Source organism: Schistocerca nitens, chromosome 3 (assembly GCF_023898315.1).
Source record: "Schistocerca nitens isolate TAMUIC-IGC-003100 chromosome 3, iqSchNite1.1, whole genome shotgun sequence".
Classification (NCBI taxonomy): Eukaryota; Metazoa; Arthropoda; class Insecta; order Orthoptera; family Acrididae; genus Schistocerca; species Schistocerca nitens.
Genome location: NC_064616.1, coordinates 688,812,183 through 688,839,656, shown reverse-complemented (window position 1 = coordinate 688,839,656; position 27,474 = coordinate 688,812,183). Strand labels below are relative to the sequence as shown.

Here is a 27,474-nt window from a genome sequence, read left to right as displayed (position 1 = left end):
AAAGTTCAGAATGATTTTCTTACGGAAAACTGAAGATATTACTATAAAATATTGACATTCAATATTATATTTTATACCTTATTCGGCTGTAACATCAGTTTCTTTGCTTTTTTTTTAAATTTTAATTGTTGCATCAAAATTGTACAAAATTAAGAATGCTTTATTTTGGAAGTTATTGTTAAAATTCTACATAAAGCAATGTAGCGAGGCTGTGAGTTAGTTGTTGAGTTGCTGTTTTGTCAGTCAGTTTTAAAGCTACTTTTGGAAGTCAAAGAGATCAGTGAAGTCTGTCTATGTTTAGTTTACACGATGCGTGTGCAGTTCAGATGTCAATTAATGTGAATAAATTTTGTTAAGCATGAAAATTTCCCATTCATTCATCAATGTACCAGGCAGAAGAAACTTAAGATAAGTAACATTCAGCATGAATCGTTAAAAGATAAAGAGTAAGTATTCAGTGTATTGACATGCTAGAAAGAGTGTCTGAAAGGTGAAGCTGTGAAGTCCTGAAGTGACCAAGAGAACTGACCCAGCAGGAAAATTAGGATGAATAATGTCATTGGCACCCCACCACAGAAGAGCACATGGGCTCATCCTGTATAAATACTATCTATCTTCTGGTGGAGTTATATTCAGCCTGCAGCTGTCCTATTGAGAGGTGAGGTTGAAGTCAGTTGACCCTTTGCTTGTGGAGTGGACTTTGATCTTCTACAAAACAGCAAGTCCTGTCTGGAGGGATTTAATTGCTGTGAGCTGCAGCATCAACTACCAAGTCACATGCGCTGAGGTGAGTTGCTCCTTATCGCTTCCTGCGTTGGAGTGGGGCTTTGATAATGCAGCTGCAACAGTAATGTAACCCAGCTGAATGGGTATATCAGTATCTCCTGGGTGCTCAACTATCGGTCTTGTCCTGACAGTAATCTGGCATTGATTCACCAGCCACTGTAATGTTCTACCCTCCAAATGCCACACTGCATATAAACCTCAGAAAGTAGCCACAAAGAAAGGCAGAAAAGCTAGCAAACAGAGCAGCAGTTCATTTTTCTTTAAATGAAAAAAAAAAATCTGAGCTCAGGATGTAAAGAAAGTTTTGCTGGTGTCTTTTACTGCTAATGTGGTGCATGCCCGACTACTTCACACAACAGTTACCAGTTACCTCCACTGAAGATTACTTACAAGTAATACTACAACTCAAAATTTGCAACATATGACTGCTATGTGGCTGTATGTTATTAAACGATAAGTATTATGACACTTTTTGTGAACCATCTACATACACATTAAACAGGTCTCTGAGATTATGAAATGTGTACCTTGATGAATTACTGAAATCTTAAATTAATTTTTCTGTATTCAGCATTTAATAATGACTTTTCCTGACTGAACGGAACAGACCACTTACAACACATAATAGATGTAAAATTATCTGAAGTTACACCTGTATATTTATGACTGCATTGTGTAATAATTAAAGCTATCCTGCTTCTTGTATAGTAGTGTGCCACAGTAATGAATTGTCTATTATACCAAACACACTCATTTTGAGCAAACACATCCACATGAGTAAGACATAATTTAAAATGCAGCATTAATGTTGAACAGATAAAATATTTAAATTTTTATTAATTACCTGTTATGATGCAAATTACAGTTTGTTTAAGATGTTTCACCTTTGGAATTTTGACCACTTCAGTGTACACAATTAGCAATTTGCTGATGTGTGATGAATTACCAATCAACATAAATGCTTCTAAACTAGTAGTTACATATGGAAAGAACTCCTGCAAATAGATAAATAAGTCAGAAAAAACAAATATGGAACATTATTAAAAAGACAAAATTCTGATTAAAAATAATGAAAAGTATACTATTTATTTCAATCTTTATTCTGGCATGACCTATAAAAATGTGGTAAACTATGATTTTTTGAAATACTGCTTATTTCTTTTGTAAGCACTCTCTCTCTCTCTCTCTCTCTCTCTCTCTCTCTCTCTCTCTCACGCACACACACACACACACACACACATACATACAATATATTCTGGAATACCCACAGTATAAATGTAATGAAAATTACAATGTTAGCATTTACAAAGCAGGGTGTCCCACATAAAACCCATATGCCTCACATACCAATTAATCATCTCTAAGCAAACTGCTTGTGAAGTGGCAACTCTGTCTTGAAAGTTGGATACATTGCATTTTATTGGAAACTTGAGTGCAACTGCTTGTTTATGTGTCAGTTGTGAGAAGCTTGTATTGTTGAGTTGTTACAGAAATGAAGCAGTTTGCATTATAACAGAAAACTGATGTTGTGTAATGTTACATAAAACAGGCTCTATTAATGAATGTAAAGAAATTTTCCAAGTGAAGTATCCTGGAAGGAAACTACCCACAACCAGCACTATTCAAGATCTGCACAAGAAATGGAGGACTGTAGGATTGGGTTAGAATGTGCAGAGGAATAGGTAACTGACAGTGTTTCAGGGGAAACTATAGATAGAATTTGGATTGACATTTTGAGCAGTCTCCACAATTCAGTAAGGAGGTTATCACAGTAAGTTGGTGTGTCTCATACATCATGTCATTGTGAACTAAATGATATGAAATTAAAAGCCTATCAACATAAGTATGGTGCAAGAGTTGAAATCTGAGGATCAGGGAAAAAGAGTTCATTATTGTAACTGGCTGTTACTTGGACCCCTTGCTTTACCTTATGTCAGATGAGGCCTGGTTTCATTTGTCAAGTTATGTAAACTCCCAGAATTGCAGATACTGATCACAGGACAATCCACATATTCTGCAAGAAGGATCTCTCCACTCAGAGAAGATAGGTGTTTAGTGTGCTTTGTCTGGCATGTGCATTACTGGCCCCATGTTTTTCAATTACACCTTAAACAATGCCAGATATCTAGAGATCTTTGACTCTTTCTATGCAAGGTTAACAGATGCAGAGAAGCTGCATGCAGTATCCCTCCAAGCTGGAGCAACTTCCCACAAATTAAAGCAAAGTATGGCCCACATAACATATGTGTTCCCTGAAATCTGACTTGTCAGTAGAAGCCTCTGGCCCTCCAAGGTCCTCAGAGTTAACATGTGATTTTTATTTACAGGACACACTAAAAAGCAAGGTATATGCTGATACTACTTGCAGAATAGATTATCTTAAGAGGTACATTACTAGAGAAATTAAGAATATCATGCCTGTAGAATTATGGCGTGTTGCTGGTAACATCATCACATGAAGTCAGTGATGACTGGATGCAGATGGCCATCACTTCTGGTAACTCTTATAAACAATTAACTTCATGTTTTTTAATGTTACCATTATCTATTCTTTTTTAGTTAGTCCCTAGCTACTTGAATCTCAGGTGTCAGGTGTATTATGTGGGGCACTCTGTATAAAATTTGTTAGATGGAAGCATAATGCCTCACAAATGGAAATGATGGATAACATTCACTGTGTAAAACTGCAAGCAATCAGTTCACTAGTGATATGAACTACTGTAGTTTTGCTTAAATCAACAACCTGATAATAGGATAGGGTACAATGAAAAATAACGATGTAATCTCCAGTGACGTACCAACTATTTTTCTGTTAGGGTTCAGGCAAATCCAGTCACTGACTGTTGCTGGGGGAAGTGGGAGAAGGATAAGCAAATCCTCTTCACTGATTGTTGGGGGAAAAAGAAAAATTTGTATGTTTGTTGAAAAACTGTTAAGCAGATATTATTATTGTGGGTAGGTCTTGAGCTGCCAGGACTGTGCTTTTCTACAAAGTGAAGCAATTAATTAATATTAAAAGTTGTAATTATGGGCCCAATGTTATATGCTCTGTTTCTTGGAAACAATGTTCTTCTTTTAATTTTGAAAAAGACATCACATAGCTGGGAAGACCTAAGTTCTATTTGCCTCTGAGACCATTTCTCAACAGTAGTTCACATTTTTCATAGACTGTAATAACAAATAGCCACTGATTAATCTCTCAGGATTGTTGATATCATTCCTATTGTTTTAGCAACATTGTGCAGCACATCTTAATGAAATATAGAAAATTATAATTTCCTTGGAAAAGAAGAAGACATTTATTTTGTTTCCTTTAGACTCCAAATATTTCACATATGGTTTCATGGCTTTCCTCTGGAAACAAGTTCTGTCATGTCATTCATGCTATTAATTTCCCAGCCCTATCTTGATGGATATGGAGGAGGATTATCTGGGTGAGTCTTGATTGTGTCATTATTGATTTGAGGCAGGTTTAAGTGATCATAAGGTGCTGACAATACTGGAGCAGTCATAATCAGAATGATCAAGTGAATAACTTTATAATTTTCTGGAACAGTTCTTATCTCTGATATGTTCTGCATTAAGATATCTTTCATTAGAGGATGCATTAAGCATCTGAACACCACCTATAATGTTTTGCAGAATTTTGAGCTGTGCATAGGGTATCTACAGGTCAAAGGCTGCTGTGTGTGTACTCCAAGGAACTCTTATGTGTCATGTAGATGGAGAATTTGTCTGGGAGGATGCACCAAGTATCTATTTGAGTTTTCTCTTAGTTGAATCTTTGATCAATCTCATTCAGAAAGACACCAAGAATTTCAAACATATTTCACTTAAAACTTCATTCATGAGACAGTTCTTCAGGAACAGGCAATGTTACTCTGTGTTTCAATCTCACTGTTTTATTTTTTTCTTGGCTGAGAGATATTTGGATCTGTTTCTTGTGCACAGTCATAGTTTCCCTTAAATGTTTCTAAGATTTTACCCTTACAGCTCCTCAGATCAGACACGCTGCTATCAGCCATTGTACTTTCAGATATGTATTCTTGTTGTCAACACTGGATGGTTGCACAAAATCTGTGTACACATTTTTCCTCTTTATGGATTCCAGAATTATATTGGAGATATCTTTCACAGTATGATCTTTAAGAAGGATTTTCCTTACACCCTTGTTCTCCATAGACCTTTCAGCTGCACCACCAGAACAATAGGTGCATAGAATTCATAGAAAATGTCTTGGATGGATTTACTGGTTGCCAGCATTTATAACCCAATATCTAGCAGGCGGTGTAAACTCCGAAAAAGCATCTCAGAGTTTATGTAATGCAGTTCAAAGTGTGAACTCCTGGCTAGCCATGTGCATTCTTAAATCTGCCATAATTCTGAGAAATGGAGAATTTTTTATTGGTTGCACAACGTCTGATGTGAGTCATAATTTCCAGTATTTTGGAAATTCTTCCAATCCATCTGTGGCATGAAGCAGCAAACCAATGTTTAATAGTATTAGTTGAAAACAGTCTTGGTTGCAATTTTAGTTTTTTTGTTTATCAACTACGTGTTCACCTTATTTAGGCATCTTCAGGCTGATCTTAATTTGGTATTTCTTAGGACGATACTTTAGACAGTGTAGCTAAAGGGCATCATCAAGTACTTAAGCCCCATCTTATTCTATTATTTGCTCCTGTGAACGTGCATGCGTTATGCAGGTCTTGTAATCACAACCTGAAGATGCCTAAATAAGGTGAAACACGTAGTTGATAAAAAAAAAAACTAAAATTGCAACCAAGACTGTTTTCAACTAATTCCAGCATTTTGTTTTGTATCAGCGGCATTGATCAAGTGTTGTGGCACTTCAGTCACACCTTTAGTTCTGGTAGATTGTTCTCCCTCTCACTGAGGCATGGGGTGAGGTTTTCAGTGATCATTTCATGACCTCTTAATGAATTTCCTGTTTTATCCAGGGAACTGACTGTCTCCTGATTCGCCATCATTGTCATTGTCACATGAGTTGACTGATCACAGGTGTGCTGTTTTCACTTGCAACAGACTCATGGTAAAAAAAAAGTCTCCTCGCATGTATCTGGGACTTTTTTGTAGTTTTTTTGTCGGTTACAGAAACCTTCCTTAAAAAAGATCAATTCCTTCTGTGCTCTTGTTTTGCATAATATATGGATAGAATTAATACAATCATGCCAAAGAACGCTGTAATGTAGCCAGAGAAGACACAAAACATTCTGACTCATAAGATCTTCCATTACTTGACTGAAACTTGTGCCCGGACAGAACAGGAAGGAATCTAGTTGAAGTTGTAAGGCATTTAATATTGCCTGACAGATAGTAACTTCAAGGATATAAGAATTTGATTTAATTATTAAAAAAGTGCTGTCAACCAAAATACTAATCATATATTTCCTAGTGTAAGGCATAATGTTTATTACTAGCTCTGTATGCAGAACTAAGTAAATTTGCGTGGAAGGGGGGTGGGGGGGTGGGAGAGATATGAATTATATATAGCCCTTCCTCCTGCCACAAACTTTCTTTCAAGCGTAGGGGAAAGTGAGCCCCCTTCCCCATCCTGCCTCCTCTCTGTCTGAGAAGCTGCATGGGTGAATTGATAGTTGAAAATGACCAAAGTTACGAGAGCAGAATAAATATTCTAGATGTCATCATTCAACCATGAAAGAAAAATAAAATAGATGCATAAACATCAATAAGCGTATGGATTAGAAAGTTGAAGTGTGAAATTACATATCAGACGTATAGACTGCCATTAAGATGTATCTACAGTTTTAGCATGACCAACAGATTTATTAGAAATAATAAAACTGTCTGGTACAAGGAAACTCATAAATGAGTTAGCCACAGCAAGTCGTTAAATGTAATGGGCAAAAATGAAGTAAAGAGGTTATATTTTAAAAATGCTGTATTGAAAGACTTTGGGATAGTGTCGGTCATATTCACATGAGCATGACTTAATACAAAGTGAGTTTCAATGAATGCCAGTAAACAAATGGGGTATTAAAATTACTTTTTTGTAATAATCCTGCACAGAAAGGAATTGATGCTAACACCAGCAATGTCTGATCAAATTTACAAACATATCTCACAAGAATATATTCATGAAACAGAGGAAAATATATCAAAATAATTGTAAATGGTTCATATTGTCTTTAAATGTCTGTTAGCTAAGACTAGAAATCTGAAGTGGCACCTACTAAACAAAATAGAATTTAATACCTTTCCAACACTTCCTTGAAAGACGTATACAAATGTAATCATTGCAGCCATGACAGCTAAACTACACTGTAGTTTCAGGAACACAAGACAGTTTTGATGATACCACCAATGGGGTAGAAGCAGAACTAGTGTCATCATAGTTTGCAGCAAACATACAATACAGCCCACCAAAGGAATCAGGTGTTGGTTGATAGTAGGAGCAGAAGTAAGCTGAAAATAGTGACATACAAAACTTTTGTTACTGGCATAAAATGGGTCTATTAAATATAAAACACAAGAGAAGATAGTTTCCTTAACATCACAGGAGAACCATAACTAGTACAGTTTTTTTATTGTAATGCTGCTAGAAATTCAAATAAAATATAAGCATTGTTATTTTAATTTCCTGAACATTAAGAAAGTGAACATGTTCTTACATTTTCTTTGTTGTCAGTACCATGACCATAAACGAATCCTGCATTTTCTCGTTTAGGCTGTCATTTACAACAATACTATCTTTATTATAGTAAATCACAGTCTAATTGGAAAAATGTTGCATTCCTTTAATTTATTCTTGACAAATTTTAGAACATTCTTGATAGTTAGATTCACACTTAACTCATTGTTCTCATGATAGTTTACTTTGTATATTTGTCTTCTCTGGTTCCCAATAAATTAGATGTAATAAACACAGCTATTATTCAGTGCTAAGCACACAAGACGCAGATGCTTTTAAGGAACATTTCGTGAAAGGAAATCTAATTGTTAACACAAAACAGATGTTATATATTTCTGTTGCTTCCAGCACAGTCTCCACAATTATCATCATAACAATGGCTACCTTTACCAACCACTGTTATATTCAATATCTTTATCATCCACAATTTTCATATTTATAATGTCATATGTGACCTGCAGGGAATAATAGAAAATATATTTTTCATGTGGTCTGTAGTAAAAAATACCACAATAAAACATTCTGAACATTAGTAACAAAAGCTAAAGTAGCCCCAGAGTGAAACACAAGCAAAAACCTTTTGTATTTGTGACCCCTAGTTAAGTGAAGTAGAGATATGTGATACTGTAGATTCAACAATTTTTTTGAAGTTGCAGTACACATTAAAATAACTGGGACTTCTCATCAGGCAGGAAATGGAAATATGTAATTATTCTTAAGTGTAAAGAAAAGAAAAATGTTGTTATCACTGCAATAGAAGGAGGTGTGAGTGTGTTATTTGTGAATGAAATAGCAAGTGAAAGCACCAATAAAATTTTGAAAAAATCAGCAGACATATTAAATAGAAATGTGGTAAAAAGTGTGACAACTCCAGAACTGTTTCAGAAAATGAATTAAAAGAAACACATGAATGGAACAACTGTCAATAGAGTGTAATGTAGAAGCTCCAATACCTGTACAAGATTAATTGCACAAACTCCAACAGTCATTGAGAATACAATTATCAGTATTCAGTCCAGCAACCGTCAAGCGCAGTCCATTTAATATGAAGTATAAGGAGCAGTTTATTTGGAAATGTAGAGGTAAAGTGGGAGGAGATAAAATTGAAAAAAAGAAAGCACAACTGTCATAAATCGAGAAATAAAACATTAGGAAGGAAACAGCATGCCATTCTCATGTAGCGTATTGGTATGCTCCGTCTCCTGGAGCGTTAGCCATAGACTTGAGAAACTACAAGATGTCCACTGAATTTTGCCAAGTTAGCTCTTGATATTGTTGGACTGACGCAGATGCAGATGTAGTGGATAATTAACACGCGATGCACTTATGTGCCACATACCAGTACTCAGTAAATTCATAACTGATGGTTTCCTGCTAGTGTTCCTCAATCATAATAATTTAAAGAGCTAAAAAAAGTGCCAAGAATCTTTCTATAAACAGATCTCAGAAAAAACTGTAAGAACATCACCACATCACAGTGCTCACACTATACAGTGATTAATGCTAACTATCTACCAGACAATTAACAGCTTCAGACACCTGAATTAAAAAAAAAAAAAAAAAAAAAAAAAAGAAGAAGAAGCTGTAATAGGGTCCACAGCCATGATAAATTTCTTGAATGATATTTATGTTCTGCAGTAACAGCCAGTGTGGAAAATTGATATCGTTCAACTTATTAGCATCTACATTTAATGACTCTGATATGAAACAGTGTATTTTTTTCCAAATTTCTATTACCAAATATTGTACAACACTGATCAAAAGTTGCAAAGATGGATGCCTTTAGACATTTGAAGCATAATATACAAAAGTAGAAGGAGAGTTTCAGTTCAACCAATAAGAAATATCCCATTGGTGAAAGCTATGGGACGAAGTATAAAAATTCAATCTTTAGAAATTTCTAATAAATTAAAAACTCTTTGTTACTAAACAAACAAGTAAGTTAGTAAAGTTAAAAACATATAGTGAATTAACACATTAAAGTTTAGTGTCTCCATGAGGAAAGCTATAAAATTAATTTAGAAAACGAGCAGTTTGAAATCAGGGTATCAATCAGAAAGTACCTTGATGTTGAAGGGTGGTGGAAATGAGACTAAGAAAGTCACTTTTTGTCAGACAGTAGTGAAAAATTGTGTAATCAGTTGCAGGGGCTGGTGCAGTTGGCAGTGCAAGTATGTGCTGGTGAAACACCTTTGCCACAGGGAGTCACCATTGGTGAGAAACATTGCTGCAGTGCCAACATACAACCACATCAGGTCTTAAAGATCGAGACCTCAGTAGAAAATGTAGTTGTGCCTACAGTTGTCAGTATCAGAGTTGAAGGTGGCTGCCACCATTGTGACAGTCAAGATAATTTAACATGGAATTCAATGTAACAGTAATAGCTGAACTGCAGATTTGCGTACTACACCTGTTACTGTCACTTCAAAGTTGGCAGAAAACATTTGCTGTCGGTGGATTTTTGATTAACATATCTGCCCAGAACGGAAAAAACCTAATTTAACTGCTTCCTTTCAAATTGTACTGCTTTTCTAACAAATCATCTGACCAGAGGAAAGATATGGTTTCCAAGCCACTACATTTGGAGAAAGGTCATGAAAAGTCCAAAAAACTATGATCGTCTGCCTTTGTCAAGAAACTATTTCTGCTGCAGTAACTGTTCAAATTATTTCAAGTTCCTTTTCTCAAAAGACTACTCCTGCTGTGATAATGATTGAAATTTCTTGACAAGTCAAAAAATGTCCTTAATCTTAAGTAATAAACAAACAGACACACACTCACACACATACGCATAGAAACAGGATGTTTCTTGTTGTACCTTTGGCCCGTCAGGAAAGAGTTCAATTAATAATTCAGCTTTATTCCCATGCAGAAAGTACTGTTTTGTGTTTTTTATTTGTTTACGATTGGTAAACATAGGTTTTGTCTGGTCCTTGTACCATGGTCGTGAATGCTGATGTTTGTGACATATTCGCTGATGTTTTTCAAAAAAAATGGCTCTGAGCACTATGGGACTCAACTGCTGAGGTCATTAGTCCCCTAGAACGTAGAACTAGTTAAACCTAACTAACCTAAGAACATCACAAACATCCATGCCCGAGGCAGGATTCGAACCTGCGACCGTAGCGGTCTTGCGGTTCCAGACTGCAGCGCCTTTAACCGCACGGCCACTTCGGCCGGCGCTGATGTTTTTCTTGATGCACATAACAGAGTAGTAAATGTACTCACGGGGTGTAGAAGGAACCCCAGTTGTTCAAATAAATATTTACAGCTGCGATACAGAAGTTTGAAATTTGGCTGTAAGGTGTCTGCAACCTTCCTCTGCAATGGTACAAAATTTGGCACCCTGTGATATTATCCTCAGCCTCGGCGATGGCTCAAAGAGCAAGGTGTCGTCACAAGAGAAGAAACGACAGAGCTAAGAAGTTCAGGTAAGGTGTACGGTGAGTTAATGGGAACGCGGTGGCACCACATCTCACCAAAATTCTTCCCAATACCACTGTGGAAGTTCTAACGTCGTAGCTATTTGCACGGCTGCAGAGTTTTGCAGTAAGTTTCATTCCGTTAGGTCAAGCTGTATTGGACGCCAACAATGAAGCCTTCAGCCTCGGCCATTGTGTAGTCGGCTGCTGGTGTCATAATGCCATCTGTCGCGGTGTGATGACCGTGAGAACAGCGCTGTGTGGAGCGTAATGAGATCATTTATTCATCTCACCTAAGAAACTAAATAACTATGATAAATATGATTTGATTGTTTACCAATCTGGTATAGGAACTTTGATAATTTAGAAGAACAATGTGTAAAATTTTCATGCGGATAACTTTGATAGTTTTGAAAATATAAAAAAACCTATTAAAAAGTACTTAAGCGACGCTTAGTAAATCCAGATAGTAATCATGACAGTTTAAGTTTCTTTGTCATTTGAAAATATTAACGGCACTCTCGGTGCGCACAGGTTTTTTTTTTTAAAGAATTTTAATTCTAAACGTTTAATAATTTTGCTTTCGTACAGAAAATAATAGTTTAAAAGTTGATATTTATATTTTGTGTTAGGGCGGGAGTGGATGAGAGTGAATGTGAGTGTGTATGTGAAAATATACGTCAAATTTCAATTTTATAATGTATTACACCATTCATAACTAGCAAGTGTTACGTAACCAGGATGTCCCGAAAACAATGAATCCCCCTAACTGGTGGATGACGTATGTCTAGGAGCGTTTGTTTTTGTAATAAGGCAGACAGAAAGATAGTAAGAGGATACTTCGATCGAAAGTATATTACAACCATAGTTTTCTTTTGATTTTCGTTTGGTTTGGTTTTGTGGAACATTTTGTGAAATTTTGCAATATGAAATGACGTAGATGCACTGCGAATGCTGATTGGAGTAAAGCGGTTTGCACGCGAAATTGATCACGAAAGGTTAATGTGATTGGATGATCATTTTGTTCAACCAATGAGAGAAAAGTCTTTCCCGCGTAATTGAATGAGTTATATGGCCTGTGAACGAAGTATCACAAGCAAATACCGAGTAGCAGCTTGACAGACTCAATGTATGCTAATTATGGGATGGATAGTGAGCACAATGTATTGGAACCTAGTACCCCGATAATGCCTGTAGTTATTCCAAAAACAAAACAAGAAACAATATCAGGATAAGGATAGTGTTTCCGGATTGTTAACAAATATTTTGACACATGTAAAGGAAATGGGATAGTAACTTTGATAGTTTTGAAAATATAAAAAAACTTATTAAAAAGTACTTAAGCGACGCTTAGTAAATCCAGATAGTAATCATGACAGTTTAAGTTTCTTTGTCATTTGAAAATATTAACGGCACTCTCGGTGCGCACAGGTTTTTTTTTTAAAGAATTTTAATGGTAGAATAAGTGGAATGGATTCCAAAATGGCCAAAATGGGGTCAGACATAAAAACTTCCCTAATCTCTGAAATAAATGAATTACACAGTGAAGTTGTTGAAATGGATTCCAAAATGAGTAATTTAAGTTCAGAAATAAATGAATTGCATTCCGAAATTGATCAGGGATTTAGTAACTTGTCAGTCGAACAGGAATCTAAAATGGAAGATAAAATATGTGAGTTGGAGTCTTCAAAAAATGATATGACTTTGTTCAGTAATAATGTTAAAAGTAACATTAATCAGGTCAGGCGAGAATGTAATGCTGCCATTATAAAGGTGAAAAGTGGATTACACTCGCGAATTGAGCAAGTTACTGTGGATAGTGAACAAATAAAAGAGGAAATAAATCTGGAATTAAGTAAAGTAAATGAACAGGTTCAAAAAGTGGAGAGACACTGTGAGGATAGTGATGTGGTATTGGAAACACAAATTAAAGAAGGGAAAGATGTGTGTGCAAGATTTGGAGTGCAAGTGTCTAGTAAGATCACTAACATTGAAACTAATATCCAGCAATTTAGTACTAGCGTGAATGAGCAACTCTGTAACCATGAAAGAAGATTAACAAAAGGTGAACAGAATGGTGGTAACAATAATATAATGTTTGTGGTCTGTCTAATGGTGTTATGGAATCTTCAGAAATTGCTTATGTTATGCATCGCCAGTTTTTGAAATTTGATCCAAATAAGAATATTCACCCTAAAGAGTTTTGGAGTGATTTCTAAGACGTATTACCTAAAGTGTGGAACAATATAATGGGAAAAGCTAGAATCTCGGGAAACTTGGCCTCAGATAAATATGATAAATTAACGGAATTTAGGCAAGCCTCTTTTTGAAGAGTATTGGGAAAAACGGAAACAGATGGAGGTCTTAAATAAATTTTGGTCAGGGGAAAAGTATGATCCAAAGAAAGAGGGTATTGAAAGATTTATACAGAAATGGGTAACTACATTGTCATATTTAACTGCCAAGGTTGAAACAGAGCAAATTATTATGCGGATCGAAAACAAGTTGGCGTGTTGTTGGAGAAATAAGATTATTTTGGCACCTAGGGATGACATTGACCGGTTTGTTCATTATCTTGAGCTAGTGGAAAACATCTTGAAGGAAGAGGAGAATAACCGAAGAGAGTAAAGGCCTCCTGTTAGGTCTAACGACCATAGTGCCGAAGTCAATGGTAACAGAATAGGCATACAAAGAGGTAATTGTTACCGGGGTAGATACAGAGGGAGAGGAGGTACTGGTGGAAGCAGGTTCATTAACCCGGACCGGCGTGGCAGCTACTATCAGCTGAGAGACGATGACGTGATGGATAGACGAAACCCGGCAGGTGACCGAAATGACAGAGGTAGTGATGTGACACAGGAGGAGAACTGTTAGCAATCTGTAATGACGCTTGCGTTTGCAGACTGAAAGCACGAAATTTAAACCCGCTAGCGACGCTCTTTATTAAGAAGGTACCGACTGGACAGCATGGGGGTAGCATAAAAGAAAATAGAAGGGTAGAGGAGAATGACACTGCAAAACAGTTTGATTATTCAGCTTAAGGGAGAGCTTAAATGAGGGGTGCAAGAACCATATTAAGAAGGAGTGAAGACTCAGATCAGGAGGTGGGGGTAAAGCAGCACTGCACAACCGATGGGAGACTACCTGTTAACTGTGGAAGTAGTGCTAGGGGGTACAAGAGGAGGTTGTGAATAGACTGAATCGAGTAATTTCGGAGAGTGAGGATGAAGGGACGGAAGAGGAAGAAGAAGTAAATGAGTTAAATACACTCCTGGAAATTGAAATAAGAACACCGTGAATTCATTGTCCCAGGAAGGGGAAACTTTATTGACACATTCCTGGGGTCAGATACATCACATGATCACACTGACAGAACCACAGGCACATAGACACAGGCAGCAGAGCATGCACAATGTCGGCACTAGTACAGTGTATATCCACCTCTCGCAGCAATGCAGGCTGCTATTCTCCCATGGAGACGATCGTAGAGATGCTGGATGTAGTCCTGTGGAACGGCTTGCCATGCCATTTCCACCTGGCGCCTCAGTTGGACCAGCGTTCGTGCTGGACGTGCAGACCGCGTGAGACGACGCTTCATCCAGTCCCAAACATGCTCAATGGGGGACAGATCCGGAGATCTTGCTGGCCAGGGTAGTTGACTGACACCTTCTAGAGCACGTTGGGTGGCACGGGATACATGCGGACGTGCATTGTCCTGTTGGAACAGCAAGTTCCCTTGCCGGTCTAGGAATGGTAGAACGATGGGTTCGATGACGGTTTGGATGTACCGTGCACTATTCAGTGTCCCCTCGACGATCACCAGTGGTGTACGGCCAGTGTAGGAGATCGCTCCCCACACCATGATGCCTGGTGTTGGCCCTGTGTGCCTCGGTCGTATGCAGTCCTGATTGTGGCGCTCACCTGCACGGCGCCAAACACGCATACGACCATCATTGGCACCAAGGCAGAAGCGACTCTCTTCGCTGAAGACGACACGTCTCCATTCGTCCCTCCATTCACGCCTGTCGCGACACCACTGGAGGCGGGCTGCACGATGTTGGGGCGTGAGCGGAAGACGGCCTAACGGTGTGCGGGACCGTAGCCCAGCTTCATGGAGACGGTTGCGAATGGTCCTCGCCGATACCCCAGGAGCAACAGTGTTCCTAATTTGCTGGGAAGTGGCGGTGCGGTCCCCTACGGCACTGCGTAGGATCCTACGGTCTTGGCGTGCATCCGTGCGTCGCTGCGGTCCGGTCCCAGGTCGACGGGCACGTGCACCTTCCGCCGACCACTGGCGACAACATCGATGTACTGTGGAGACCTCACGCCCCACGTGTTGAGCAATTCGGCGGTACGTCCACCCGGCCTCCCGCATGCCCACTATACGCCCTCGCTCAAAGTCCGTCAACTGCACGTACGGTTCACGTCCACGCTGTCGCGGCATGCTACCAGTGTTAAAGACTGCGATGGAGCTCCGTATGCCACGGCAAACTGGCTGACACTGATGGCGGCGGTGCACAAATGCTGCGCAGCTAGCGCCATTCGACGGCCAACACCGCGGTTCCTGGTGTGTCCGCTGTGCCGTGCGTGTGATCATTACTTGTACAGCCCTCTCGCAGTGTCCGGAGCAAGTATGGTGGGTCTGACACACCGGTGTCAATGTGTTCTTTTTTCCATTTCCAGGAGTATAATTCTGACAACACCTTGTATAGGGTTGCAGATACAGAGAATAGTATGGAGGGGGAGAAGTTAGAACGATGTTTCGATTTGTCTATAGTGGAACGGATAGTGAAAGCCACCACTAATAATGAAGTGAAAGTGGGGTCAGTTGAGGTAAATGTGCTTTCCACAGAAGGGGTAAGTTTTGACAGGGGTGAAGTGGTACAGGATTTACTAGGTGAACCCGAATCTGTAGTCAGAAAAGAATATATTGCACAACGTATAATTGAGGTGACAGTGTTTAAAGAAAAGGTTCCTTGTTTAATAGATACTGATTCGGAAGTGTGTATAGTGTCTCAGAATTTTGTGAATGCTCTCCCTAAAAGTAAGCAAATAGTGATAATTCCTGTGAATGCGTTAAAAATTGTGGTGGCCACGGGTAAAAGCAAGAAAGTAGTAAAGCAGGAAATATTGTTACCAATCACTCACTGTAGGTAGGATACAGATAGAATTGAATTTTTTGATTATTAAAGGACTTAGTGTTGAGATGCCGGTATGTGACGACTTTTTACAAAATTACAAAGGTAGATTATATTTTGGAATTATGTAGGTGGTAATTATGGTACAGGGTGAAACCATAACAGTTCTTTTCATTGGAGAAAGAGTTTGTGTTGCTCCAAATTTGCCAATACGTCTTTGCAGGGCAGCTAAATTAATTGAAGGCTATTATGAGTACGCTGAAGAGAGAGAAGTAGATCTATCAGAGGCAAGGGGGTGGCGTAATGCCTCTGATTTGAATGACAACATAATGGAGCAGCCATTAAATAGCAGTAACTAAAAGCCTCAGGGGACACGCATTCTTTGCGTTGTCAGGTGGTTAACGAGCACCAGGAAACCCGAGTTGTTGGCGATACTATTTCCTTTCTTTTCGTGTTGTCAACCTTCCTCTTCATCATTCAGAACTATCGCTGTCGTCTTTCCTTCTGCTCCGTCGAGGCGGGGGGGAGTGCAGGAGCAGAGAGTTGTCGGTTTTATGTTTGATTTTTGTAACTGTCGAGAAAATAGCATAGTATAGAAGAACAAATAAAGAAAGATACTGAAGAGACGAGTTTAATTAAATCTAAAGAATGCTGAGTTACCTTGTGGGGAATATGAATAATCAAATATTAATCCGCCGAGTCTCGTTTTATGCACTTTTAACAACCTTGCTCTTCATCATTCAGAATTTTGGTTATTGTTTTTCTTCCTTCCTTATAATGCTATAGCTAGTAAATATAATAAGATGAATAAAATAACTAATCAGAGGAGGGAGATTTGCCTATTAATGACAGAAAAAAACAGCTGAAAACAATGTGGAGAAGTATGCTCACATGTGACTCTACTGTAATGTGAAGGATTGTCGGAGGTTTGTGAAAAAAATGGTGTGTTCAGAGGCAAAAGAGGATTACCTGCCGAAAGAGTAAAGATACAATTTATACTTAATGACTTCTGGTAAAGACACAGAGAGGTGGACTTTAGTGTGTTTAATATTTTCAGTAATATATATATATATATATATATATATATATATATATATATATATATATATATATATATATATATATATATTAAAGTTTGTGTACACGATGAGTAGCACCACAGAAGTGGCATGAGTAAGTTTTGAATATTTTCTACTAAGACTTTTGGTATGCTTTGCCGACAAATATGTATTTCTTACGTGTGTTAAATGTGAAGACTGTACTGAGCCACTGAAGCTGACTACGATATTTTTCAAAGACGGTTCCTGAAAACTTTGTATGGAATAGGTATTCTTTGTACATAGTAGTATGTAAGACACGAGTAATTATGGTGATGTTCTAAAATTGTTTTCTCTTTTCTGTATGATGTATATAGGAAGTGTGGAGGAACTGCAGGAAGTGGACTGAATTATTTTCAGCGCTCAATAATTTTGTATCTATTGGTGTAATGTGTAATGACAATTTTCACCCCCGCTGAGGGTGGCAGAAGTACTTTTTCAGTATATTTTCTGATGTTGCAATTATTCTTTGTGCATAATAGGTTACGTGTAAAGCTAAGCAGTTATCTGAAAGAAGGTTAAATTTTTTTTTTGGAACAGTAGATTTTGTAACAGCAACTTGCTTAACAATTAAAAACAGATTCTGAAAATAAGATTTCAGTAGTAGTGCCAATCTTGGGTGCACTATTAAAGATTTTTAAAAGCAGTTAATTCATTTTTCTTTGATTTAATTAACATTAAATGTAAAGAGATATTGAGTTGAAAATGGATAGCAATTGGCCTGGGCCGGCCGGAGTGGCCGTGCGGTTCTAGGCGCTACAGTCTGGAGCCGAGCGACCGCTGCGGTCGCAGGTTCGAATCCTGCCTCGGGCATGGATGTGTGTGATGTCCTTAGGTTAGTTAGGTTTAATTAGTTCTAAGTTCTAGGCGACTGATGACCTCAAAAGTAAAGTCGCATAGTGCTCAGAGCCATTTTTGAATTGGCCTGTGAAAGAAAAAACCTTTGGGTAAATAAGAAATAATTTCTGGAGAACAGTAAAGTTAAAAAAAATCCCCTTTTTTTCTCATGGAAGTCTTTGCTTTTCAGTTGAGAGCAGCAATTATGGACTAAAGTATATATGTGTGTTAGGAATATGATGTAGAAATTAAGAATGGACAATGAGACGGACTGTATATTGCAGGTACGGAAAAATGTAACAGAGCCAGATACAGCGCTGGGAAAGAACTCCAGGACGAAATAGGGCCGGACGCTACATCCCCAGTGACGAGCCATTATATGATTACAGATGAAGTGTCAGTAATGTTTATATTCATTTGTTTCGTTAGTGGAAAAGAACCCAGTTGTGTTAGGGAATGAATTCACTGTAGGGAAGGACGACCTCCATATCGCTGGATAACTTTTGGCTTAAAATTGTTAATGTAAACTAAAGTGAATATTGTAATACGTAAATTTTGGAAGTTGATTTTGTTGAACCCTGTAGGAGTATTAGATGTGCTATTTCTTTTCAGCTGATGAAAAATAATCTTCTTTTTTGTACAATTAATTTCCTGTACGTCATCAAGCCCTAGCCATGAACAATTGATGTAAATAAATATCTCTTGTGATGATGCTATGTTATTTAAATGATTTTTATCAAATGAAAAAATTGTTTTTCGAAAAAACAGTTTAATGAAAAGTGTCGGTATAGTTAGAGAAAAGGAAACAAAAAACATTACAGCCAAAAAACTTACAAGAAATATAAAAAACGTTCCAAAGAAAATTTTTTAATTCTTTAGGGGGTGTGTAACGTCGCAGCTATTTGCACGGCTGCAGAGTTTTGCAGTAAGTTTTATTCCGTTAGGTCAAGCTGTATTGGAGGCCAACAATGAAGCCTCCAGCCCCGGCCGTTCTGTAGTCGGCTGCTGGCGTCTTAATTCCATCTTTTGCGCTGTGCGGAGTGTGAGAACTGTGCTATGTGGAGCGTGCGAAGATCACTTATTCATCTCACCTAAGAAACTAAATAACAATAATAAATATGATGTTTGTTTTCAAATTTGGTACAGGAACTTTTATAATTTAGAAGAACAGTGTGTAAAATTTTCATGTGGGTAACTTTAATAATTTTGAAAATATAAAAAAACCTATTAAAAAGTACTTAACCGACACTTAGTAAAATAAATTCAGATAGGAATCGTGACAGTTTAAGTTTCTTTATCATTTGCAAATACTAACAGCACTCCAGCGCGTACAAGTTATTTTTAAAGAAATTTAATTCTAAACTTTTAATAATTTTGCTATCGTAAGGAAATTAATAGTTTAAAAGTTGATATTTATATTTTGTGTTAAGGGAGTGGATGAAAGTGAATGTGAGTGTGTATGTGAAAACATACGCAAATTTCAATTTTATAATGTACTACACCATTCGTAACTAGCAAGTGTTACGTAACCGGGATGTCCTGACAACGGTGAATTCCCCTAACTGGTGGATGACGTATTTCTAGGAGCGTTTGTTTTTGTAATAAGGCAGCCAGAAAGATAGTAAGAGGATACTTAGATCTAAAGTATATTTCAGGCATAATTTTCTTTTGATTTTCGTTTGGTTTGGTTTTGTGGAACATTTTGTGAAATTTTGCAATATAAAATGACGTAGATGCACTGCGAATGCTGATTGGAGTAAAGCGGTTTGCACGCGAAATTGATCACGAAAGGTTAATGTGATTGGATGATCATTTTGTTCAACCAATGAGAGAAAAGTCTTTCCCGCGTAATTGGATGAGTTATATGCCCTGTGAGCGACGGTATTTCGGGCAGTCGTGGACTCGCTGTCGGACGAGAAGGTCATGTTAAATGTGTCCGAAAAAATTATCTGTAAGATGAAGGAAATGACGCTTAAATCGCGCCGTGCTAGCAGATGCAATTACGGACATTAGGGTGAAGTTTTGAGAGGTTTTGGAATGTTGGTCGCAGAATAAACCGCGTGTGAAACTATCGGCCTTTGTGAATATTCTGCGTGGCGTGTTCCGATATGCATGTACAGAACATTCTGGCGAGCATCTTTCGAATAATCCACTGAAAAGGACTGAATGTGAACTCGTTTTGTAACAGTGTGTTGTCTGTGTGAATCTCGTAATATTTCGGGTTGGACTTAACACATTTGTGGCTGTCTTACGTGTGATATAAGCTGCACGAACTAGTAGTAGGTGTACTACCAACTTATATGTGGGCCTTGTGACACAACAAATGAAAAGGACCGTAATAAAACATCAGTATCTACAAACAAACATTTTCAATGAAGGGAGGAAGCACCCACTTTGTCCGTTATTAATAGATATTTACAGGTTTATCTCGTTACTGGAGTTACGCCGACTTTGTAATCGTAAGTAGGGACGGTGGTTTTCTTCAACGCTGTTTTTCTCATCGTCTACATAGTACCTACGAATACAGAGCAACGGGTGGTGAAGGACACTATACTGAGGTAGGTGGACAATAACTAAATCGCAAAACGAGTCCCGCGAAACCCCGCCCCGCCGCAAAGTGTCATACGATGAAAAGGTCGTCATAACCCCTCTTACCAACTTTTCACTTTCTCTTTTGACACATCTGCAAATTGAGGTCAGAAAACCAATGCTCAGCTTTGATATCACACGATTTTCGTCTGGTGGCCAAGGAAAACATCTCAGACACACCGCCATTCAGTATCGACACGGAAAGGTCCTTAGGTGGTTGCACAAAGGGCATCGATGAAATCACCCCTGACATTGGGGCATTGATTTTCACAAATTTCGCTGTCGAAAACAACAGTTCGCAGCGGGATGTGCAACAGGACGACGTTGTTGACAACCTTCGACACTGATGATACTTAATGGATTTTTGGTCCTTCTCTAAGCACACATGGGGCTGCAATGCCAATGAATGTTATTTGAATCCTTTGGGGTGTAGCACGACTCTGGTGTACATGATGGAACGAACGGAGACGATTTAAAAGCATTTGATGAAATATGAACATGATCTGAAGCAGGAAAGGGCGTTTATACTGCCCCGTCCTCTGGCGTGATGATAGGAAGGTGCAGCATTGATACACGCTTGGATAAAATGGCAAGTTCAGCAACATCCTCAGAGGCACCCGTGCACATTAGTTGAGCACTTAAAAAATGTATTTCTACAAAGAATTCGCATTCAGGTGAGTGGCGCTCTGCTGCTAGTCTAGCGCCTGCTTGCAGGCATGCGTAATCTAAGGGGTGTCAAGGGGGTTGCCCGTCCTAGGAGCAGTTGAGGGCCACTCAGGTGGATGGGCGTTGAAGTATATGTACACATAAATTTTTAAAAAGCGCAATAAAAATAAGCAGGTGGCACTGAGGGTATTGTCATGCTGGAGTGTCTTAGAGGGGTCCTTTGCCATTTTATCCACGAACGTGTGAATGTTGCAACCCCCTATGATCACGTCACAGTAAGCGCTGAAAAAGCATAAACACACTTTTCAATTTACGTCGAATAGTTTAGAGTAGTCTCTAGTCCTTCCTCCCTGAATACCATAGCAAAAACTGTGGTTGTGTTACACTCCAAATGTGTTAGACTACGTTCAGCGTAGTTTCATCCCAAAGACGCACTTAGAAAAAGGTTGAATCGTTTGGGGATCAGCAGTGTTCAACGTTTTCGAGAGCGTCGTCGTATTGCAACTACCACAGCGAATTGTCGTTTTAGACAGTGAAATATGTGGGAATAAACGTCGAAAGAAAGGGGCGGCTTCATTGACACCATTTATGCCACCTGGTGAGGCATTTTCGTGTCGATTCTGAGCGGCGGTGTGTTTGAAATCGTTTCCTCGGCCACCCATAAGAAAACTGCGTCGTTTTAACGCTGGGCGTCGCAGTTGTGACCTCCATTGCAGAAGCTACAAACGAAGGGGTGAAATGTGAGTAAGAGGGGGTGTGACGACATTACCATCACGTGATACGTCCACGCTGGCTTTGGGCAGAATTGTGGTGAAATTTGGGGCCGATATGGCATCATGAACCTACCTTATACCCCATATGAACTTTTGAGCAGTGGTCTTTTTTTCGCACGTGTCGAGAGCTTGCTGTTTGAAGCGTCGCTGAGTCTGAGAGTGACGTCACAGGACGCCAAGCTTTTGTACCATTACAGAGGAAGGTTGTAGACACCTTTTACACTTTTGTGTCACAATGGAAGACAGTTACTGGGTCTCAAAAAGTGATCCTTAATTGTGTTGCGCTGTATATTTACGTACCACATTTAAAGCCCCCAGAGATAAAGACTTGATGTTTAAACAAATTTCTGACTTGCAGTTAGTCACCGTTTAATTACTCATACCATATTTCACCCATCTTCAGGTGAGCCATCGAAGGCTAATGAAGACTTGCTCCATTGCGCAATATACAGCGTGCTGCAAGTGTTCCGCGCTTGCGTCAAAATCAAGTTGACAGACGGACCATACTTCCCGGCCACTCGTAATATAGTGAGATGAATTAAAGGACTATCGGCTGCAAGCCCGAAATTTGTGTGAACATTTAATTCGCAGGGAAATTTAAAAAGTCACGAAGACTTGATGTTGAATCATAAGGTAAACTGTACAAGTATATTCCTATCTCCCTTAACATTTCACTTATCACATTTAGTTCTTGACACTATAGCAACCTTATGGTCATTTATTCCTTCCTACGCAGAAGGAAAATCAATTCTAAGCAAAGAAGGGAAAGCAGAAAGGTGGAAGGAATATATAGATGGTCTATACAAGGGCGATGTACTTGAGGGCTATATTATGGAAATGGAAGAGGAAGTAGACGAAGAAGAAATGGGGGATATGATACTGCGTGAAGAATTTGACAAGGCACTGAAAGACCTAAGTCGAAACAAGGCCCCAGGAGTAGACAACATTCCATTAGAACTACTGATGGCCTTGGGAGAGAGAGCCAGCCCTGACAAAACTCTACCATCTGGTGAGCAAGATGTATGAGACAGGCGAAATACCCTCAGACTTCAAGAAGAATATAATAATTCCAATCCAAAAGAAAGCAGGTGTTGACAGGTGTGAAAATTACCGAACTATCAGTTTAATAAGTTACGCCTGCAAAATACTAACACGAATTCTTTACAGACGAGTGGACAAACTGTTAGAAGCCGACCTCGGGAAAGAGTCCGTAGAAATGTTGGAACATGTGAGGCAATACTGACCTTGCGAATTATCTTAGAAGATAGGTTATGGAAAGGCAAACTTGCGTTTCTAGAACTTGTAGACTTAGAGGAAGCTTTTGACAATGTTGCCTGGAATAATCTCTTTCAAATTGTGAAGGTGGCAGGGGTAAAATACAGGGAGTGAAAGGCTATTTACAATTTGTACAGAAAATAGATGGCAGTTGTAAGAGTCGAGGGGCATGAAAGGGAAGCAGCGGTTGGGAAGGGAGTGAGTCAGAGTTGTAGCCTATCCCTGATGTTATTCAATCTGTATGTCGAGCAAGCAGTAAAAGAAACAAAAGAAAAATTAGGATCAGGAATTAGAATCCATAGAGAAGAAATAAAGATTTTGAGTTTTGCCGATGACATTGTAATTCTGTCAGAGACAGCAAAGGACTTGGAAGAGCAGTTGAACGGAATGGGCCGTGTCTTGAAAGGAGTATATAAGTTGAACATCAACAAAAGCAAAACGAGGATAACGGAATGTAGTCGAATTAAGTTTGGTGATGCTGAGGGAATTAGATTAGCAAATGAGACGCTTAAAGTAGTAAAGGAGTTATGCTATTTGGGACGCAAAATAACTGATGACTGTCGATGTAGAGAGGATATAAAATGTAGATTGGCTACGGCAAGGAAAGCGTTTCTGAAGAAAAAAACTGTCAACATCGAGTATAGATTAAGTGTCAGGAAGTCATTTCTGAAAATATTTGTATGGAGTGTAGCCATGTATGGAAATGAAACATGGACGATGTATAGTTTAGACAAGAAGAGAATAGAAGCTTTCGAAATGTGGTGCTACAGAAGAATGCTGAAGATTAGATGGGTAGATTACATAACTAATGAGGAAGTACTGAATAGAATTGGGGAGAAGAGGAATTTGTGGAACAACCTGACTAGAAGAAGGAATCAGTTGGTAGGACATGTTCTGAGGCATCAAGGTATCACCAATTTGGTATTGGAGGGCAGCGTGGAAGGTAAAAATCGTAGAGGGAGACCAAGAGACGAATACACTAAGCAGATTCGGAAGGATGTACGCTGCAATAGTTAGTTGGAGATGAAGAGGCTTGCACAGGATAGAGTAGCATGGAGAGCTGCATCAAACCAGTCTCTGGACTGAAGACCACAACAACAACTACAACAACTGTGTATTAATTGAATCTATAAGGTCGGTCTCTCTGTCATCACAATATATAAGTCGTGATGTCAGGAGCCAGTCTGCTATCTTACTGCCCAAGTTAACTTTCATAGAGGACACTATGAAAATATTATATGTAACTATACCCTTACTACTTGTGAGAGCCACGTGAGTCTCCCAGCATACAGCTGGTAAATGGAAATACCCCCTACTACAATAGTATTATTGGGAAATTTCCCAGCGACGTTCTGAGAGTGGTTATGCTGGTCACTGGGAACTCCACAAAGTTAAACGGGTGATGGAGCCCCATATAGAAATTGCTGACACGCCAGGGAGAGAAGCCAGTGTTCACCTCGAGGAGTGGGGATGTTCTCGTCCGTAATGTGGAGGAGGCTCTGCTGATGTTATGAAGTATACTGTGTGCACCTGGCTACAAGTCGTGACCCTTATCGACACGAATGATGCCTGCCACCTGGGTTCAGAGGACATCGTTAGTAGTTCCTACAATTGCCAGGCTGCATTTGTGAAAATAGCCTCGTGGCGTGGGAAGGGAGGTAGGGGAGGAATCAGAGCCTGTGGTTGGTAACGTTGATTACAGAACCGATCGCTGTCTGGAGCCGAGTGGAAGGCACAACAAAACGATTCTGTAATGATCTTCGATGCAGAGTTCTCGATCTCCACTATCGTGTGGAGACTAAAAGATCACAGCAAACAGGAGCAGAGTATGGGTGGGGTGGCGTGCATGCGTTTTTCTAGGATAGAGAAGTCCATCTACATGCCAGATAAATTGCGTTCTCATTTTAAAGAGGGAAGAACATCTGCCTCATTAATTACAAAGAGTAGCATCCGTCACTGTCATGACATCGCAGAGAGAAAATGTTCATACATTAACAGTTAATTTCAGGAGTGTCTAAGGTAAGGTCCTAGAACTATTCTCCCTTAAAACAGGTTATAATACTCGCATAGTACTCGAACAGAAAACTGGTTGAAACCAGACATTAGCAGCAAAGAAAGTTTTAAGTTCCGATTGGAATGTATATAGAAAAGGTTGGATGTCTGTTCAAATGGTTCAAATGGCTCTGAGCACTATGGGACTTAACATCGGAGGTCATCAGTCCCCTAGAACTTAGAACTACTTAAACCTAACTAACCTTAGGACATCACACACATCCGTGCCCGAGGCAGGATTCGAACCTGCGACCGTAGCGGTCGCGCGGTTCCGGACTGAAGCGCCTAGAACCGCTCGGCCACACCGGCCGGCTTGGATGTCTGTGATGGAGGCATGAGTATCAACGTACAAAATACGATAATATCTATTGAAGTTAGAACAGATTCCGAATAGTGGCTTTCGATCACGTAAGAGCTATGTTCACATCGCTATAGTACATTTCCAAACGCTTCCTTGGAACAATGTACTCGGCGAGTGATAAAAGGTCGAAATATTGCATTAATTATATAAATAGGTACATTAAAAATCAAAATAAAAATATTTTCCGTAACAGATATTACTGTTGAAATTGGTAGAATGTGCAGCTATAACTCGAAATTACCAGTTTAGTGCGGTACGAAATATGTTATGTACGACACCTGTAAACTCGGAATGGTTTCCCAACGTTTTCATTTCACAGTTCCATCACGAACAGCAGTCCAGGATACATATAATTCCTGTGAAGCCCTTCTTACAGAATGTCAAAACAGGTGTGTGTCCCTACAATCTTTCCCTTTTGGAACTCAATCAGGTCTCTCTGTTACCTCAGTCCAAGAGTAAACACATCAATGATGTTGGAACATTGCCCTTGTGCGTCCATACACTCGAATGCATTCGCTAATGATTCATGATAGGTATTCAGCTATGTGTTCAGAGTGTTTTCACTGCATTGTATATATTGTTCACTCACAGTTTCATTTTCCTTATGTCCCATTGTTACCAATGCAGAAATGACCTTTATTTCATTAACGTATTTGGTCATTGCAATGTTTCTTGCGTATGAAATCTCCTTCCTTTGTTCGTTAGGTTCGCTTCCTTGCCACAGCCTCTGTTTTGTCACAATTTATTTTAGCGTCCCGAACATTTGTGTGTTTATGTGAGTGAAGGTACTTTTCAGAATTGTTAATTGTCATGCGTCAGATAATGAAGAAATCGAAGGAGCGCATGACGAGATAAAAGAAATTAGATAGTTACGGGAGGGAAAATAGTGGCAGAGCATTACATGGCGCAAAGGAATAAAAGAGAAAGTCACCTGGTAGAATTTTGAACAGAGCATGATTTAATCATCGCCAGCCGTTGGTTTGAGACTCATATGTGATTGATGTACACACAGAAAAGATCTGAAGACTCTGAAAGGTTTCAGACTGATGTATAGTGGTTAGACAAAGATTTTGAAAATAGATTTTATGCTGTATGACATTACCAGTGGCAGATCTGGACTCTGTCCATAATTTATAAATTATGAAGTGCCGGTTAAAAATGAAGAAATCGCAGATAGGTATGAAATTAAGGAGATGACACCTGCATAAGTTGAAAGAACCAGAAATTATTGTAAGTTTTAGAGGGAGCGTTAGGCCACTTTTGATTGATCAGGAGAAGGCAATTCAGTAGAAGATAAATGGATAGCTTTGAGAGATGAAATAATGAAGGCAGCAGAGGATCAAATAGACAAAAACACAAGGCTTTGTAGAAATCCTAGGATATCAAAAGAGATACTGATTTTAATTGAAGAAATGAGAAACCTACGTTTTTATCATTTGTGGATTTAGAGAAAGCTTTTGACAATGTTGACTGGACTATGAGAGATTTTGAAGGTAGTGGGGATGAAATATGGGGAGCGGAACTTGTACAGAAACCAGACTGCAGTTGTAAAAGTCAATGGAGACAAAAAGTAAGCAGAGGTTGACAACAGAGTGAGAAAGGGGCTGTAGCCTGTACCGTACCGATATAATCCAGTTGAAATGGCTCTAAGCACTATGGGACTTGACATCTGAGGTCATCAGTCCCCTAGACTTAGAACTACTTAAACCTAACTAACCTAAGGACATCATACCCGAGGCAGGATTCGAAGCTGCGACCGTAGCAGTAGCGCGGTTCCGGACGGAAGGGCCTAGAACCGCTCGGCC

The 27,474-nt window shown here is 39.0% G+C and overlaps 1 protein-coding gene across 1 annotated transcript in view; it reads right to left on the bottom strand.

The window, feature by feature from the left end:
• Nucleotides 1-27,474, bottom strand: part of LOC126249390 (adhesion G protein-coupled receptor L4) — a 346,296-nt gene that overhangs the window by 41,585 nt on the left and 277,237 nt on the right. The window contains exons 11-12 of the mRNA XM_049951043.1: nt 7,024-7,233; nt 1,631-1,781 (exon numbers count right to left, since the gene is read on the bottom strand). Coding sequence (XP_049807000.1) covers nt 1,631-1,781; nt 7,024-7,233 — 361 coding nt within the window. The remainder of the gene's footprint in view (nt 1-1,630; nt 1,782-7,023; nt 7,234-27,474) is intronic.